Genomic DNA, 13,996 nt, shown 5'->3' on the forward strand with positions numbered 1-13,996 from the left:
ACATCCTTCATATTTAGTTACAAATATTATTTGTCACATGCGCTGAATACAACAGGTGTAGATCTTAACGTGAAATGCTTACTGACAAGCCTATAACCAACAACGTAGATAAGAAAAATAAGGGTTAAGAAAATATTCCCAAAATAAAAAGTTTTTAAAAGTAGCTCAGTGCCGAGGGGTAGCTCAGGCCTGAGCTACCCCTCGGTCCTGAGCTTCCTCAGTAATGAGGCACCCCTCAGTCCAGGTGGGCCCTTTGTTAGGGTTACTAGGCCAAGGTCGGCGACGAGGGTCGCCACTCAAATGACGCTAAGAAAGCGGACTAAGACTATGGTAGAGTGGCGTCCACGTCCCGCCACAGTGGACAGACGCCCACCCAGACCCTCTCCTTAAGTCTATGGTTGCCTAGATTGGTTGCCTAGATTGGTTCTCAATCAGAGGATATATATCAGAGGAGGTACCAGTACAGTGTCAATGTGGAGGCTATATACAGGAGGTACTAGTACAGAGTCAATATACAGGAGGTACCAGTACCGAGTCAATGTGGAGACTATATACAGGGGGTACCAGTACAGAATCAATGTGGAGGCTATATACAGGAGGTACCAGTACCGAGTCAATGTGGAGGCTATATACAGGGGGTACCAGTACAGAGTGGAGGCTATACAAGGGATGTTTACATACACTTAGGTTGGAGTCATTAAAACTCGGTTTTCAACCACTCCACAAATGTCTTGTTGACAAACTATAGTATATGCAAGTCTAAACACCATGGGACCACACAGCCGTCATACCGCTCAGGAAGAAGACTTGTTCTGTCTCCTAGAGATCAACATACGTTGGTGCGAAAAGTGCAAACCAGTCCCAAACAACAGCAAAGGACCTTGTGAAGATGCTGGAGGAAACAGGTACAAAAATATCTATATCCATAGTAAAATGAGTCCTATATCAACATAACCTGAAAGGCCGCTCAGCAAGGAAGAAGCCACTGAAGAAGGGCCTTGGTTAGGGATGTATCCTTGTTTTGAATCCCAGCCACCGTAGGAGGCCTTTTGCCTTTTGGTTGGCCGCCGTTGTAAATAAGAATTTGTTCTTAACTGACTTGCCAAGTTAAATAAAGGTTCAATAATAAATAAATTAAATAAAGTACAGAGAGATAATTGATGAAAACCTGCTCCAGAGCACTCAGGACCTCAGACTGGGGCAAAGGTTCACCTTCCAACAGAACAACAACCCTAAGCACACAGACAAAGGACAACGCAGAAGTGGCTTCGGGACAAGTCTCTGAATGTCCTTGTGTGGCCCAGCCAGAGCCTGGACTTGAACCCGATCGAACATCTCTGGAGAGACCTGAAAATAGCTGTGCAGCGACGCTCCCCATCCAACCTGAGAGAGGTTGAGAGGATCTGCAGAGAAGAATGGGAAAAAATACAGGTGTGCCAAGCTTGTTCCTGTTAAGACACCTGACCAGCTGAGTGCAGGTGGGCTCTCCTGTCAACATGAGGCTCCTGTTGCAGCCCTCAAGGGCACATTGACAGATTTTCCACCTAGTCCTCTCTGGGATTCAAACAAGGGATCTTTCAGTTACTGGCCCAACACTGTTAACCGCTAGGCTACCTGCAGCAGGAGCCCCATGTTGACAGGAGAGCCCACCTGCATTCAGCTGGTCAGGGGCAGTGGTGCCCTGTAAGTAACAAATGTATCACTATCAGAGGGGTGTATTATGACATCAGATAGAACTACTCAGACATTCCAAATATCACTTGATTATCAGAGGGGTGTATTATGACATCAGATAGAACTACTCAGACATTCCAAATATCACTTGATTATCAGAGGGGTGTATTATGACATCATATAGAACTACTCAGACATTCCAAATCAGGCTTCATGCATATCATGAAGGTGGATATTGATCCAACCATTTCAAAAGTAATGACTGGGCTGACGGAAACAGGTAATGCCTGAACATTTTTGTAAATGGCGACAGACGATATGTTAGTTCGTTTGACATGGTGGGTTGTGTCAGTAAAAACGTTTTAGTGAGAAATGGCGATGGAAACTCCTTTATGTACAAATATTTATATAATAACCATCATGTCTTAGTTAACTTGGAGTCACGTGATGATATGTTGTGTGGTCCTCCCACTAAAACTTGGAATACCATGTAGTTTATTAGGCTACAGATGAAATAAGTTATGAACTTCACAGGGTAGTGAAACTACATGTGATGAGCTTGATGCTCCTTTCCAATACATTTTGAGGGTCTTAATCTGGTGACATGATGACCGATGCTTGGTTGCCATTTGACAAATAAAATAATTGCTCTCATCCATAATAATCTCATCAATCGGGTAACAATGTTTATTCAACCAGTGGGAGCGTTGTAAATGCCCCAAGGGAAGTCAAAAGAGGAACTCTTCATTGAGACAATGATGAAGAGCAATCCTTGGGAGAGTTGTGGTGGATATTATAAAATAAGGATCTGCTGGAGTCCAAGTCAAACCAAGATTCTTTAATTCTGAGCTCAGAGAGAATAACAAACAGAGTTACACAGCGCAGTGTAGACAGTCTGATTTCCTGAAGTATTGAGTGACTAGCACATATCTTTATAGTTTCCTGTTCCTGGGCGGGACTTTATTCATACAAGGACACAGGTGTAAATTGGTTTGCAACACAGGATGATACTCCCAAGAACAGGAGCTTATAATAGGACAGTTTCACAAGGTTAGTCACATACTCAGTTATGTGGACACACAAACAATTAACATTTTCCATTACAGAGTCTGAACATTTTCATTTCATTAAATCATCAGTGGGCCAACAATGTAAATGTCAACAATGGAACTAATGCATCACATCCAAATATCACTTGATTATCTGTAGTGCTGGAGGAATGACACACCCAGATAAACACACACAAAGAGTTTTAAAAAAGGACCGTTTAAAAGAAGGAACCTGATCTTCTTTATATTCAAACTGACAGACTCCATAGTCAATTCATGTTTTCTAATAAAAACAAACAAATATATGTTTGAGTATACCCTGTACCATTTCATTTCATCTGGTAAAGACAGGTAAACACATTGTCAGTCAACAATATAAGACAACGGGAGCACTGTGTATGTTCTCTGATGAATTTTAAGTCAATGTGATGTGAAATATCAACATACACGCTAAGAGAAGTAATTTCTCTCTCCTGTGTATTCTCTAATGACGTTTAAGTGACTTATGAGTAATATGTTTTCCCACAGTCTGAGCTTTTTTTTGTGTGTGTGTATTCTCTCATGTTGTTTCAGATTCCCCGACCGGTCGAAACACGTTCCACATTGCGAGCAGTGGTAAGGCTTCTATCCTGTGTGTATTCTCTCATGCCGTTTCAGCTCCCCCGAACGGACGAAACACTTTCCACATTGGGAGCAGTGGTAAGGCTTCTCTCCTGTGTGTATTCTTTCATGCTGTTTCAGCGTCCCTGAATGGTTGAAACACTTCCCACACTGGGAGCAGTGGTAAGGCTTCTCTCCTGTGTGTATTTTCTCGTGTTGTTTCAGCAACCCCGACCAGGAGAAACACTTTCCACATTGGGAGCAGTGGTAAGGCTTCTCTCCTGTGTGTATTCTCTCGTGTTGTTTCAGCACCGTCAAAACACTTTCCACATTGGGAGCAGTGGTAAGGCTTCTCTCTTGTGTGTATTCTCTCATGTCGTTTCAGCGTCCCCGAACGGACGAAACACATTCCACATTGGGAGCAGTGGTAAGGCTTCTCTCCTGTGTGTATTATCTCGTGTTGTTTCAGCACCCCTGGCTGGTTGAAACCCTTTCCACACTGGGAGCAGTGGTAAGGCCTCTCCCCTGTGTGTATGCTCTTATGTGTTTTCAGTTGTGCTTTCTGTTTAAAACTCTTTTCACACTGGGAGCACTGGAGTCGTCTTGCTGGTTTGGACGTCCCTGGCTCTGGTTCCTCTGAGTCTGGTCTTTCTCCTGCCAAAGACAGTGTTATTTTTAAATAGAGACCCAAATGAAACCACATGATAAAACAACCTTGCTACGAGGGTAAATCCTAAATCCGATCTCTCAATAACCTGAGGCCAGTTTTAACAATCTTAGTGTGATTTTAAAACAAATGTAGAGCTTCCTGGTAATTACTGCTATGTTTACATTACTTATTCATCCTGTTTTACAAGTCAGAACACAAAACCTAGACAGTTCTAGGACACTGAAGACACAGACGTCGCTGGATTCCAATTGAACAGGTGGTTCTAAATATATAACATTCATAGCTGTATGATACAGAATGTGACCTACACACTTCCTTAAACATAAAATAACTAAAGAAGTCATTTTGTGTGGAAGTCCAAAACTAGTTTTTACGTTGAAGATACAAAGCACATCAGTAACATCTCCCTGTTGTTGAAAGGGTTCGACACATTTCTGTTTAAATGGACCAATTTCTTATTTAGACATTCACAGATTTTCAACATTTTGATTATCGTTGATGTCATATTTTGGGTAAAGTCAAAAATAAGGTGAAATATTTTGGGTAAATGTTCCTAAAACTGATAGTAACTACAATAAACAAAAAATATAAACACAACATGTAAAGTGTTGGATGTTTCATGAGCTGAAAAAAAAAATGCAGAATTTTTTACATCCCTGTTAGTCAACATTTATTCTTTGCCAGATCATCCATCCACCTGACAGGTGTGGCATATCAAGAAGCTGATGGAACAGCTTGATTATTACACAGGTGCACCTTGTGCTGGGGATAATAAAAGGCTACTCAAAAATGTGCAGTTTGCTCACACAACAATGCCACAGATCTCTGAGGGAGCGGGCAATTGGCATGCTGACTGCAGGAATGTCCACTGGAGCTGTTGTCAGGGAATTTAATGTACAGTACCAGTCAAAAGTTTGGACTCACCTACTCATTCAAGGGTTTTTCTTTATTTTTACTATTTTCTACATAGTAGAATAATAGAGAAGACATCAAAATTATTAAAAACACTTGGAATCATGTAGTAACCACAAGTGTTGAATCAAAAATATATATTTTATTCTTCAAAAGTTGCCACCCTTGCTTTCTCTCAACCAGCTTCACCTGGAATCCTTTTCCAACAGTCTTGTAGGAGTTCCCACATATGCTGAGAACTTGTAGGCTGATTTTCCTTTACTCTGCGATCCAAATCAACCCAAACTATCTCGATTTGGTTGAGGTCGGGGGATTGTGTAGGCCAGGTCATCTGATGCAGCACTCCATCACTCTCCTTCTTGGTCAAATAGCTCTTTACACGGCCTGGAAGTATGTTGGGTCATTGTCCTGTTGAAAAACAAATGACAGTGGGACTAAGCCCAAACCAGATGGGATGGCATATCGCTGCAGAATACTGTGGTAGTCATGCTGGTTAAGTGTGACTTGAATAAATAAATCACTGACATTGTCAATAGCAAAGCACCCGCACACCATCACATGTCCTCCTCCATGCTTCACGGTGGGAACCACACATGCAGAGATAATCTGTTCATCTACTCCTCGTCTCACAAAGACATGAAGCTCGGAACCAAAAATCTCACATTTGGACTCATCAGACCCAAGGACAGATATCCACCAGTCTAATGTCCATTGCTCATGTTTCTTGGCCCAAGCAAGTCTCTTCTTATTATTGGTGTCCTTTAGTAGTGGTTTCCTTGCAGAAATTTGACCATGAAGGCCTGATTCACGCAGTCTCCTCTGAACCGATGATGTTGAGATGTGTCTCTTGCTTGAACTTTGTGAAGCATTTATTTGGGCTGCAATTTCTAAGTCTGGTAACTCTAATGAACTTATGCATCAGAAGTAACTCTGGGTCTTCCATTCTTGTGGTGGTCCTTAAAGTAATGATGGTCTGTTGCTTCTCTTTGCTTATTTGAGCTGTTCTTGACATAATATGGACTTCACCTTTTACCCAATAGGGCTATCTTCTGTATACCCCCATACCTTGTCACAACACAACTGATTGGCTCAAAACACATTAAAACCTGTTATGGCACATTAACTCTTGAAACTAGGGGGCACTATTTTAATTAGCTTAGGAACACTCAATATTGTCTGTGAATATAACAGAACTGATATTGCAGGTGAAAGCCTGAGAAAAATCCAATCAGGAAGTGACTCTTATTTTGAAACCTCTGCGTTCCTATGCATCCCTATTTACCATTGAGAGGGATATCAACCAGCTACCTTTTTCTATGGCTTCCCTAATGTGTCTACAATCACTAGACATAGTTTCATGCTTTTATTTAGAAAAATGAGCGTGAACGACAACATTGCGTCAGTGGTCAGGTGGTGGCTCTCAGAGTGATTTGTGCGTAATAGACAAAGGCGGCCATTGTGCCTCTCGCTCCTAGTGAAAAGCCAATTGTCCCGGTTGATATATTATCGAATAGATATTTGAAAAACACCTAGAGGATTGATTATAAAAAACGTTTGCCATGTGTCTGCCGATATTATGGATCTAATTTGGAGGGTTTTTTCGGCGTTGTCGTGACCGCAACTTCCGGTGGATTTCTCAACAAAACGTGAAGAATAAACGGAGGTATTTTGGCTATAAAAAATTATCTTTAGTTTATTATCTCAAAATTAACATTTGCTGTCTAACTGGGAGTCTAGTGGGTGAAAACATCCGAAGCTCATCAAAGGTAAACGATTTAATTTGATTGATTTTCTGATTTTCGTGACCAAGCTCCCTGCTGCTAGCTGGACATAATGCTATGCTATCGATAAACTTACACAAATGCTTGTCTTGTTTTGGCTGTAAAGCATCATTTTAAAATCTGAGATGACAGGGTGATTAACAAAAGGCTAAGCTGTGTTTCACTATATTTCACTTGTGATTTCATGAATATGAATATTTTCTATTAAGATTTTTTGTCCGTTGACACCTGTTATGGCTAGGGATTCCGCTAGCGGAACGTTGACAACATCCGGTGAAATTGCAGAGTGCAAAGTATTTTATTTATTTATTAGAAATATTTAACTTTCATGCATTCACAAGTGCTAAGGTTAACTTCTTGTTAATCTAGCCACCGTGTCAGATTCCAAAAAGGCTTTACGGCAAAAGCAAACCATGCGATTATCTGATGACAGCACCCCATCAAACAAACACACGACAATCATATTTCAACCCGCCAGGCGCGACACAAACCTCAGAAATAACGATATAATTCGTGCCTTACCTTTGAAGAGCTTCTTCTTTTGGCACACCAATATGTCCCATAAACATCACAAATGGTCCTTTTGTTCGATTAATTCCGTCGTTATATCTCCAAAATGTAAATTTATTTGGCGCATTTGATTTTTTTTAAACACTGGTTCCAACTCGCCCAACATGACTACAAAATATCTAATAAGTTACCTGTAAACGCTGTCCAAACATTTGAAACAACTTTCCGAATCCAACTTTAGGTATTTTAAAACATAAATAATCGAGAAAATTTAAGATGGGATAAACTGTGTTCAATACCGGATAAAAACAACGTGAAGCGTGTGACCTGGAGCGCGCATCAAAACATTAGAGAGCACTAGGCTGGACCCTCGTTCTGAATAGCCAAACTTCTTCATTTCTCTAAAGAAAAACATCAACCAATTTCTAAAGACTGTTGACATCTAGTGGAAGCAATAGGAACTGCAACCAAGTGCCACAGAAAAGTTCCACAAAAAAACATTTGAAAACAGTCACCTCAACAACAAAAAATTCCTCTTGGATGGTTTGTCCTTGGGGTTTAACCTGCCAAATAAGTTATGTTATACTCATATCCATTATTTTAACAGTTTTAGAAACTTTAGAGTGTTTTCTATCCAAACCTACCAATTTGATTCATATCCTAGCTTCTGGGCAGGTAGCAGGTAGTTTACTTTGGGAACGCTTTTCCTCCGGACGTGAAAATACTGCCCCCTATCCCCAAAAAAATTTATAAGGCAAGAAATTCCACAACTTAACTTCTAAAAAGGCACACATGTTAATTGAAATGACTTCCCGGTGACTACCTGGAAGCGCTACTCTATCTATTCCACTCTCATCCTTTCGGTTTTAATAATATTTAATAACAATAATAATAATGTTATAATAGGTAATAACTAACTTTAATAACTAGGGTTAATACCTGCCTGGCGCACCAACAAAATCTTCATATTTACCCCACTCTAACAATACCACTACAGAATTAGCATAAGAGGCCATGTAACTTAAGGTAATCAGAAATATTTAGGACTAACTTATTACTTGCCACCCATTCTGAAACTAACTGCAGCTCTATGTTAAGTGTTGCAGTCATTTCAGTCGCTGTAGTAGCTGACGTGTACAGTGTTGAGTCATCCGCATACATAGACTCACTGGCTTTACTCAAATGTCATTGGCATGTTGTTGGTAAAGATTGAAAAAAGTAGGTGCCAAACAGCTGCCCTGGGGAATTCCTGATTTAACCATGATTTTGTTGTACAGGCTTCCATTAAAGAACACTCTTTGTGTTCCGTTAGACAGGTAGCTCTGGGACGGCAGGTAGCCTAGTGGTTAGAGTGGTAGGCCAGTAACCGAAAGATTGCTGGATCGAATCCCTGAGTTGACATGGTAAAACTGTGTCGTTCTGCCCCTGAACAAGGCAGTCCTAGGCCGTCATTGAAAAAAAGAATTTGTTCTTAACTGACTTGCCTAGTTAAATAAAGGTTATACTTTATCCACAATATAGCAGGGGGTGTAAAGCCATACGTCTTTTTCAGCAGCAGACTATGATCGACAATGCCAAAAGATGCACTGAAGTCAAACAAAACAGCCCCAACAATATTTTTATCATCAATTTTTCTCAGCCAATCAGTCATTTGCAAGTGCTGTGCTTGTTGAATGAACTTCCCTATAAGCTAAAAGTCTATATTTGTTTACTGTAAAATAGCATTGTATCTGGTCAAAATTGTAAGGGTTGGTAACAGGCTGATTGGTCAGCTATTTAAGCCAGTAAAGGGAGCTTTACTATTCTTGGGTAGTGGAATGACTTTAGCTTCCCTCCAGGCCTGAGGGCACACACTTTCTAGAAGGCTTAAATTAAAGACAAGGCAAATAGGAATGGCAATATTGGCTGCTATTATCCTCAATTTTCCATCCACGTTGTCAGACACCAGTGACTTGTCATTGTAGATTTTATTTGCGCAAAATTTCATTGAAGATGCTCCAAAGATTTTTACTATCATTCTTCATGTCATTTATCTTTGTTTCATTGTGTACTTTATTCTTTTTATTCAGTTTAGTCACATGATTTCTCAATTTGCAATAGGTTTGCCAATCAGTTATACAGCCAGACCTATATGCCATCTCTTTTGCCTCCCTCTTCATCATACCATTTTTTAAATTCCTCATCAATTCACGTGGATTTAACAGTTTTTACAGTCATTTTCTTAATGGGTGCATGCTTATTAGTAGCTGGGATAAGCAGTTTCAAATGTGTCAAGGGCAGTGTCTGGTTGCTCCTCAATACACACCACAGACCAACAAATATTATTTACATCAATAACATATTAACACATAACTAATATTAACACATAATATTAGTCCCAGCCTTTGGAACGGTGGTTTTCCTAGACATGGCTCCTATATTGTGATCACTACATCTGATGGATCTGGATACTGCTTTAATGTCTGCAGCATTAGTAGAGATATGATCAAACCATGTTGATGATTTCATTCCTCTACTGTTTGTCACTACCCTGGTAGGTTGATTGATAACCTGAACAAGGTTGCCGGCACTGGTTACAGTTTGAAGCTTTTGCTTGAGTGGGCAGCCTGATCACAGCTTTTCTTCAGTACTAGTTAATTAATGACCAAAGACTTGAGTTTAGTTTGCCTGTTCTACAGTCTTGTAAAGATAGGGGGGTTGACTGTAACATCCATAATGTTTTAAGGAAAAGTTTTTGTAAAACAAGCACCTTACATTGGATCATCTTGAAACTTTCTCTCCAAAGCTAACTTTCATCAAGGTTTTATATGGTCAATTGGTTTCTCTCTTTTCATTGGCAGAATCCTTTTTCAGTGTTATGATATTCATAACATCCATATACACGAGTCTATCTTCCTGTCAACTAACAGAACTCTGCTGGTTGTCCTGATAACAGATACCAGTCTATCGTCCTGTCAACTAACAGAACTCTGCTGGTTATCTTGGTAACAGACACCAGTCTATCTTCCTGGTAACAGATACCAGTGGGCAGATCTATTGTATTTGTTCAAACTAAACTACAGCACTTACTTTGATGTGTCAAATCTGATCCTTTCTTCTCTTCTCCTCCTCTCACAGTTCCACTCAGCCCCGTTGTTTTCCTGCAGTCCACCAGCTGCACAGACAACCTCTTCATACCCAGCAGTAAGGTGCTACCAGGAGAGGCACGACACAGGGACTCCGGGAGGGAGGAAGGGCTAGCGTTGTCCTGGTAACCATAAAGAGGGGACACAGACGCACATCATTATGGATGCTGATGCCACTGTTGTCATGAAGTGCTTTACAGAAACCCAGCCCAGAGAGAGCAAGCTGTATGCTAGACCAGACCAAGCTGTATGCTAGACCAGAACAAGCTGTATGCTAGACCAGACCAAGCTGTATGCTAGACCAGACCAAGCTGTATGCTAGACCAGACCAAGCTGTATGCTAGACCAGACCAAGCTGTATGCTAGACCAAACCAAGCTGTATGCTAGACTCTTCTCTGCCTCGTCAGCATCAGGATGTTGTTGAGGCTCCCCAGAGGATCCACCATAGTCATGTCTCTCTCCTGTGTTAATGAGAACAGCAAACAGATGGTAAACTTATGATCTTCTATTACAATCAGAGTCTTACAAGAGGCATGACTATGTCTACAAAGGTCCTATAAAATATTGTTTGTGATGCAAATGTAAAAGGATGCGTTTTCCGTCCCTTTTGATATTTTAAGTAGAGATTTTGTTTCAATATTGAATTTTAAAAGCCTGTTATATTAAATGAGGGGAACTTTAATATAGACCACATGGAGAATTCAATACATTGAATTGAAAAGTCCCTAAAATATATGAGCCAATGGCAGATTGACCCTTTAACAATTCCTACAGTACTGAACAACATATTCAAGTGTAGAACTTCAGTAGAATGCCCCTTAAAAACTACACATTAGTTCAACAACGGCATAGTTTGTGCCCGTTTAAGACAGTACTCACTGGTGTTAATCTGATATTCTGTCTCTTCCTCTTTCACTCCCAAAACGTCTTCCTCCTTCACCTTTATTGAGATAGCATCCTCTTCCTCTCTAAAGGTTCATTATCTTCTTTCACTATAACAGCCTCCTCTTCCTCCTTTTTCATTCTAAAAAGTTCTTTCTCTTCTTTCACTATAACAGCCTCTTCTTCCTTCACTGTAACAGTCTCATCTTCCTCCTTTTTCATTCTAAAAGGTTCTTTCTCTTCTTTCACTGTAACATCCTCCTCTTCTTCAATGTTCAGTGCCAGAGCTTCTTTCTCCAAACAGCAGACCTCCTCTTCTTTAGCAGGGGATGAGTACTTTAATGAACTCATGGTCAGGGATGTTAGCTAGCTCGTTAGCATTAGCGAATAGCCTAGTGCTAGGCTCAGTATCAATATATAACAAGTTTGCAAATTAGGTTACAGTTAACCAGTTAATGCGTCAACAGATTTGTGTTTAAAACACTGAGATTAGATAATGTACATTAAGATAATCTAAAGCGTCAATCTTTCAGTTTTATGTTGGCTAGCAAGCTACCGACGTGGTTGAAAGAGTTGGCGCCTTGTTGTTCCTGAAGAAGCGTCCGTCCAGTCCATTATACGTCACGCAAGAAGAGTCACCTGAAAGACGCTCATCGCCATCTGCTGACTGGAGTGGGTAACGCAGTTTGGAAACAATAGTTACTCCACTTTTTGTATTGGAAAGAACGTCATAATTATTTAACAACAAGCTGATATATTTTCTCTTACGTCTTACAACTAATACGTTCCTGTACACAGACGTAGAAGCGTAATATGAATATGTAGATGATGAATAAATACTTCCATGAATAGGAAGTGTGTTTATACACATTTACTCTGTTAATTTTTTCTCTAGATGTGACCATACTATTCCCTTAAAGCTACGCTACAAAGCTACAACAGGTGTAGACATTACCGTGAAATTCTTATTGACAAGCCCTTAACCAACAATGTAGTTAAGAAAAATAAGAATAATAAAAAGTTACACAATAAAAAAACTATACCGTGTTTACAGAGTCAATGTGGAGGCTATATACAGGAGGTACCAGTACAGAGTCAATGTGGAGGTTATATACAGGAGGTACCAGTACAGAGTCAATGTGGAGGCTATATACAGGAGGTACCAGTACAGAGTCAATGTGGAGGCTATATACAGGAGGTACCAGTACAGAGTCAATGTGGAGGCTATATACAGGAGGTACCAGTACAGAGTCAATGTGGAGGCTATATTCAGGAGGTACCACTACAGAGTCAATGTGGAGGCTATATACAGGAGGTACCAGTACAGAGTCAATGTGGAGGCTATATACAGGGGGTACCAGTACAGTCAATGTGGAGGCTATATACTGGGGGTACCAGTACAGAGTCAATGTGGAGGCTATATAGAGTGGTACCAGTACAGAGTCAATGTGGAGGCTATATACAGGAGGTACCAGTACAGAGTCAATGTGGAGGCTATATAGAGTGGTACCAGTACAGAGTCAATGTGGTGTGGGGGCTGTGCTTTGGCAAAGTGGGTGGGGTTATATCCTTCCTGTTTGGCCCTGTCCGGGGGTGTCCTCGGATGGGGCCACAGTGTCTCCTGACCCCTCCTGTCTCAGCCTCCAGTATTTATGCTGCAGTAGTTTATGTGTCGGGGGGCTGGGGTCAGTTTGTTATATCTGGAGTACTTCTCTTGTCCTATTCGGTGTCCTGTGTGAATCTAAGTGTGCGTTCTCTAATTCTCTCCTTCTCTCTTTCTTTCTCTCTCTCGGAGGACCTGAGCCCTAGGACCATGCCCCAGGACTACCTGACATGACTCCTTGCTGTCCCCAGTCCACCTGGCCATGCTGCTGTTCCAGTTTCAACTGACCTGAGCCCTAGGACCATGCCCCAGGACTACCTGACATGATGACTCCTTGCTGTCCCCAGTCCACCTGGCCATGCTGCTGCTCCAGTTTCAACTTCCACCTGACTGTGCTGCTGCTCCAGTTTCAACTGTTCTGCCTTATTATTATTCGACCATGCTGGTCATTTATGAACATTTGAACATCTTGGCCATGTTCTGTTATAATCTCCACCCGGCACAGCCAGAAGAGGACTGGCCACCCCACATAGCCTGGTTCCTCTCTAGGTTTCTTCCTGGATATTGGCCTTTCTAGGGAGTTTTTCCTAGCCACCGTGCTTCTACACCTGCATTGCTTGCTGTTTGGGGTTTTAGGCTGGGTTTCTGTACAGCACTTTGAGATATCAGTTGATGTACGAAGGGCTATATAAATAAATTAGATTTGAGATTTGAATGTGGAGGCTATATACAGGAGGTACCAGTACAGAGTCAATGTGGAGGCTATAAACAGGAGGTACCAGTACAGAGTCAACGTGGAGGCTATATTCAGGAGGTATAAGTACAGAGTCAATGTGGAGGCTATATACAGGGGGTACCAGTACAGAGTCAATGTGGAGGCTGTATACAGGGGGTACCAGTACAGAGTCAATGTGGAGGCTATATACAGGAGGTACCAGTACAGTGTCAATGTGGAGGCTATATACAGGAGGTACCAGTACAGAGTCAATGTGGAGGCTGTATACAGGAGGTACCAGTACAGTGTCAATGTGGAGGCTATATACAGGAGGTACCAGTACAGAGTCAATGTGGAGGCTGTATACAGGAGGTACCAGTACAGAGTCAATGTGGAGGCTATATACAGGAGGTACCGATACAGAGTCAATGTGGAGGCTATATACAGGGGGTACCGGCAGAGAGTCATAGTGGA

The 13,996-nt window shown here is 41.2% G+C and overlaps 1 protein-coding gene across 1 annotated transcript; it reads right to left on the reverse strand.

The window, feature by feature from the left end:
• Nucleotides 1-2,497: 2,497 nt before the first annotated feature.
• Nucleotides 2,498-11,016, reverse strand: LOC116373862 (zinc finger protein 418-like). The gene is made up of 3 exons (XM_031822156.1): nt 11,012-11,016; nt 10,266-10,309; nt 2,498-3,977 (listed from the first exon to the last, which is right to left on the reverse strand). The coding sequence occupies exons 1-3, from the start codon at nt 11,014-11,016 to the stop codon at nt 3,451-3,453; spliced, it is 576 nt and encodes a 191-aa protein (XP_031678016.1). The 3' UTR covers nt 2,498-3,450.
• Between the last annotated feature and the right edge of the window lie 2,980 nt (nt 11,017-13,996).

This window comes from Oncorhynchus kisutch, unplaced genomic scaffold, assembly GCF_002021735.2.
Source record: "Oncorhynchus kisutch isolate 150728-3 unplaced genomic scaffold, Okis_V2 scaffold4077, whole genome shotgun sequence".
NCBI classification, from domain to species: domain Eukaryota; kingdom Metazoa; phylum Chordata; class Actinopteri; order Salmoniformes; family Salmonidae; genus Oncorhynchus; species Oncorhynchus kisutch.

Coding starts and splice junctions, on each gene's coding strand:
- LOC116373862 (XM_031822156.1), bottom strand. Junction 3,978..10,265: donor ATCAGATTTGACACATCAAA/GTAAGTGCTGTA, acceptor TGTCTTTGGCAG/GAGAAAGACCAGACTCAGAG.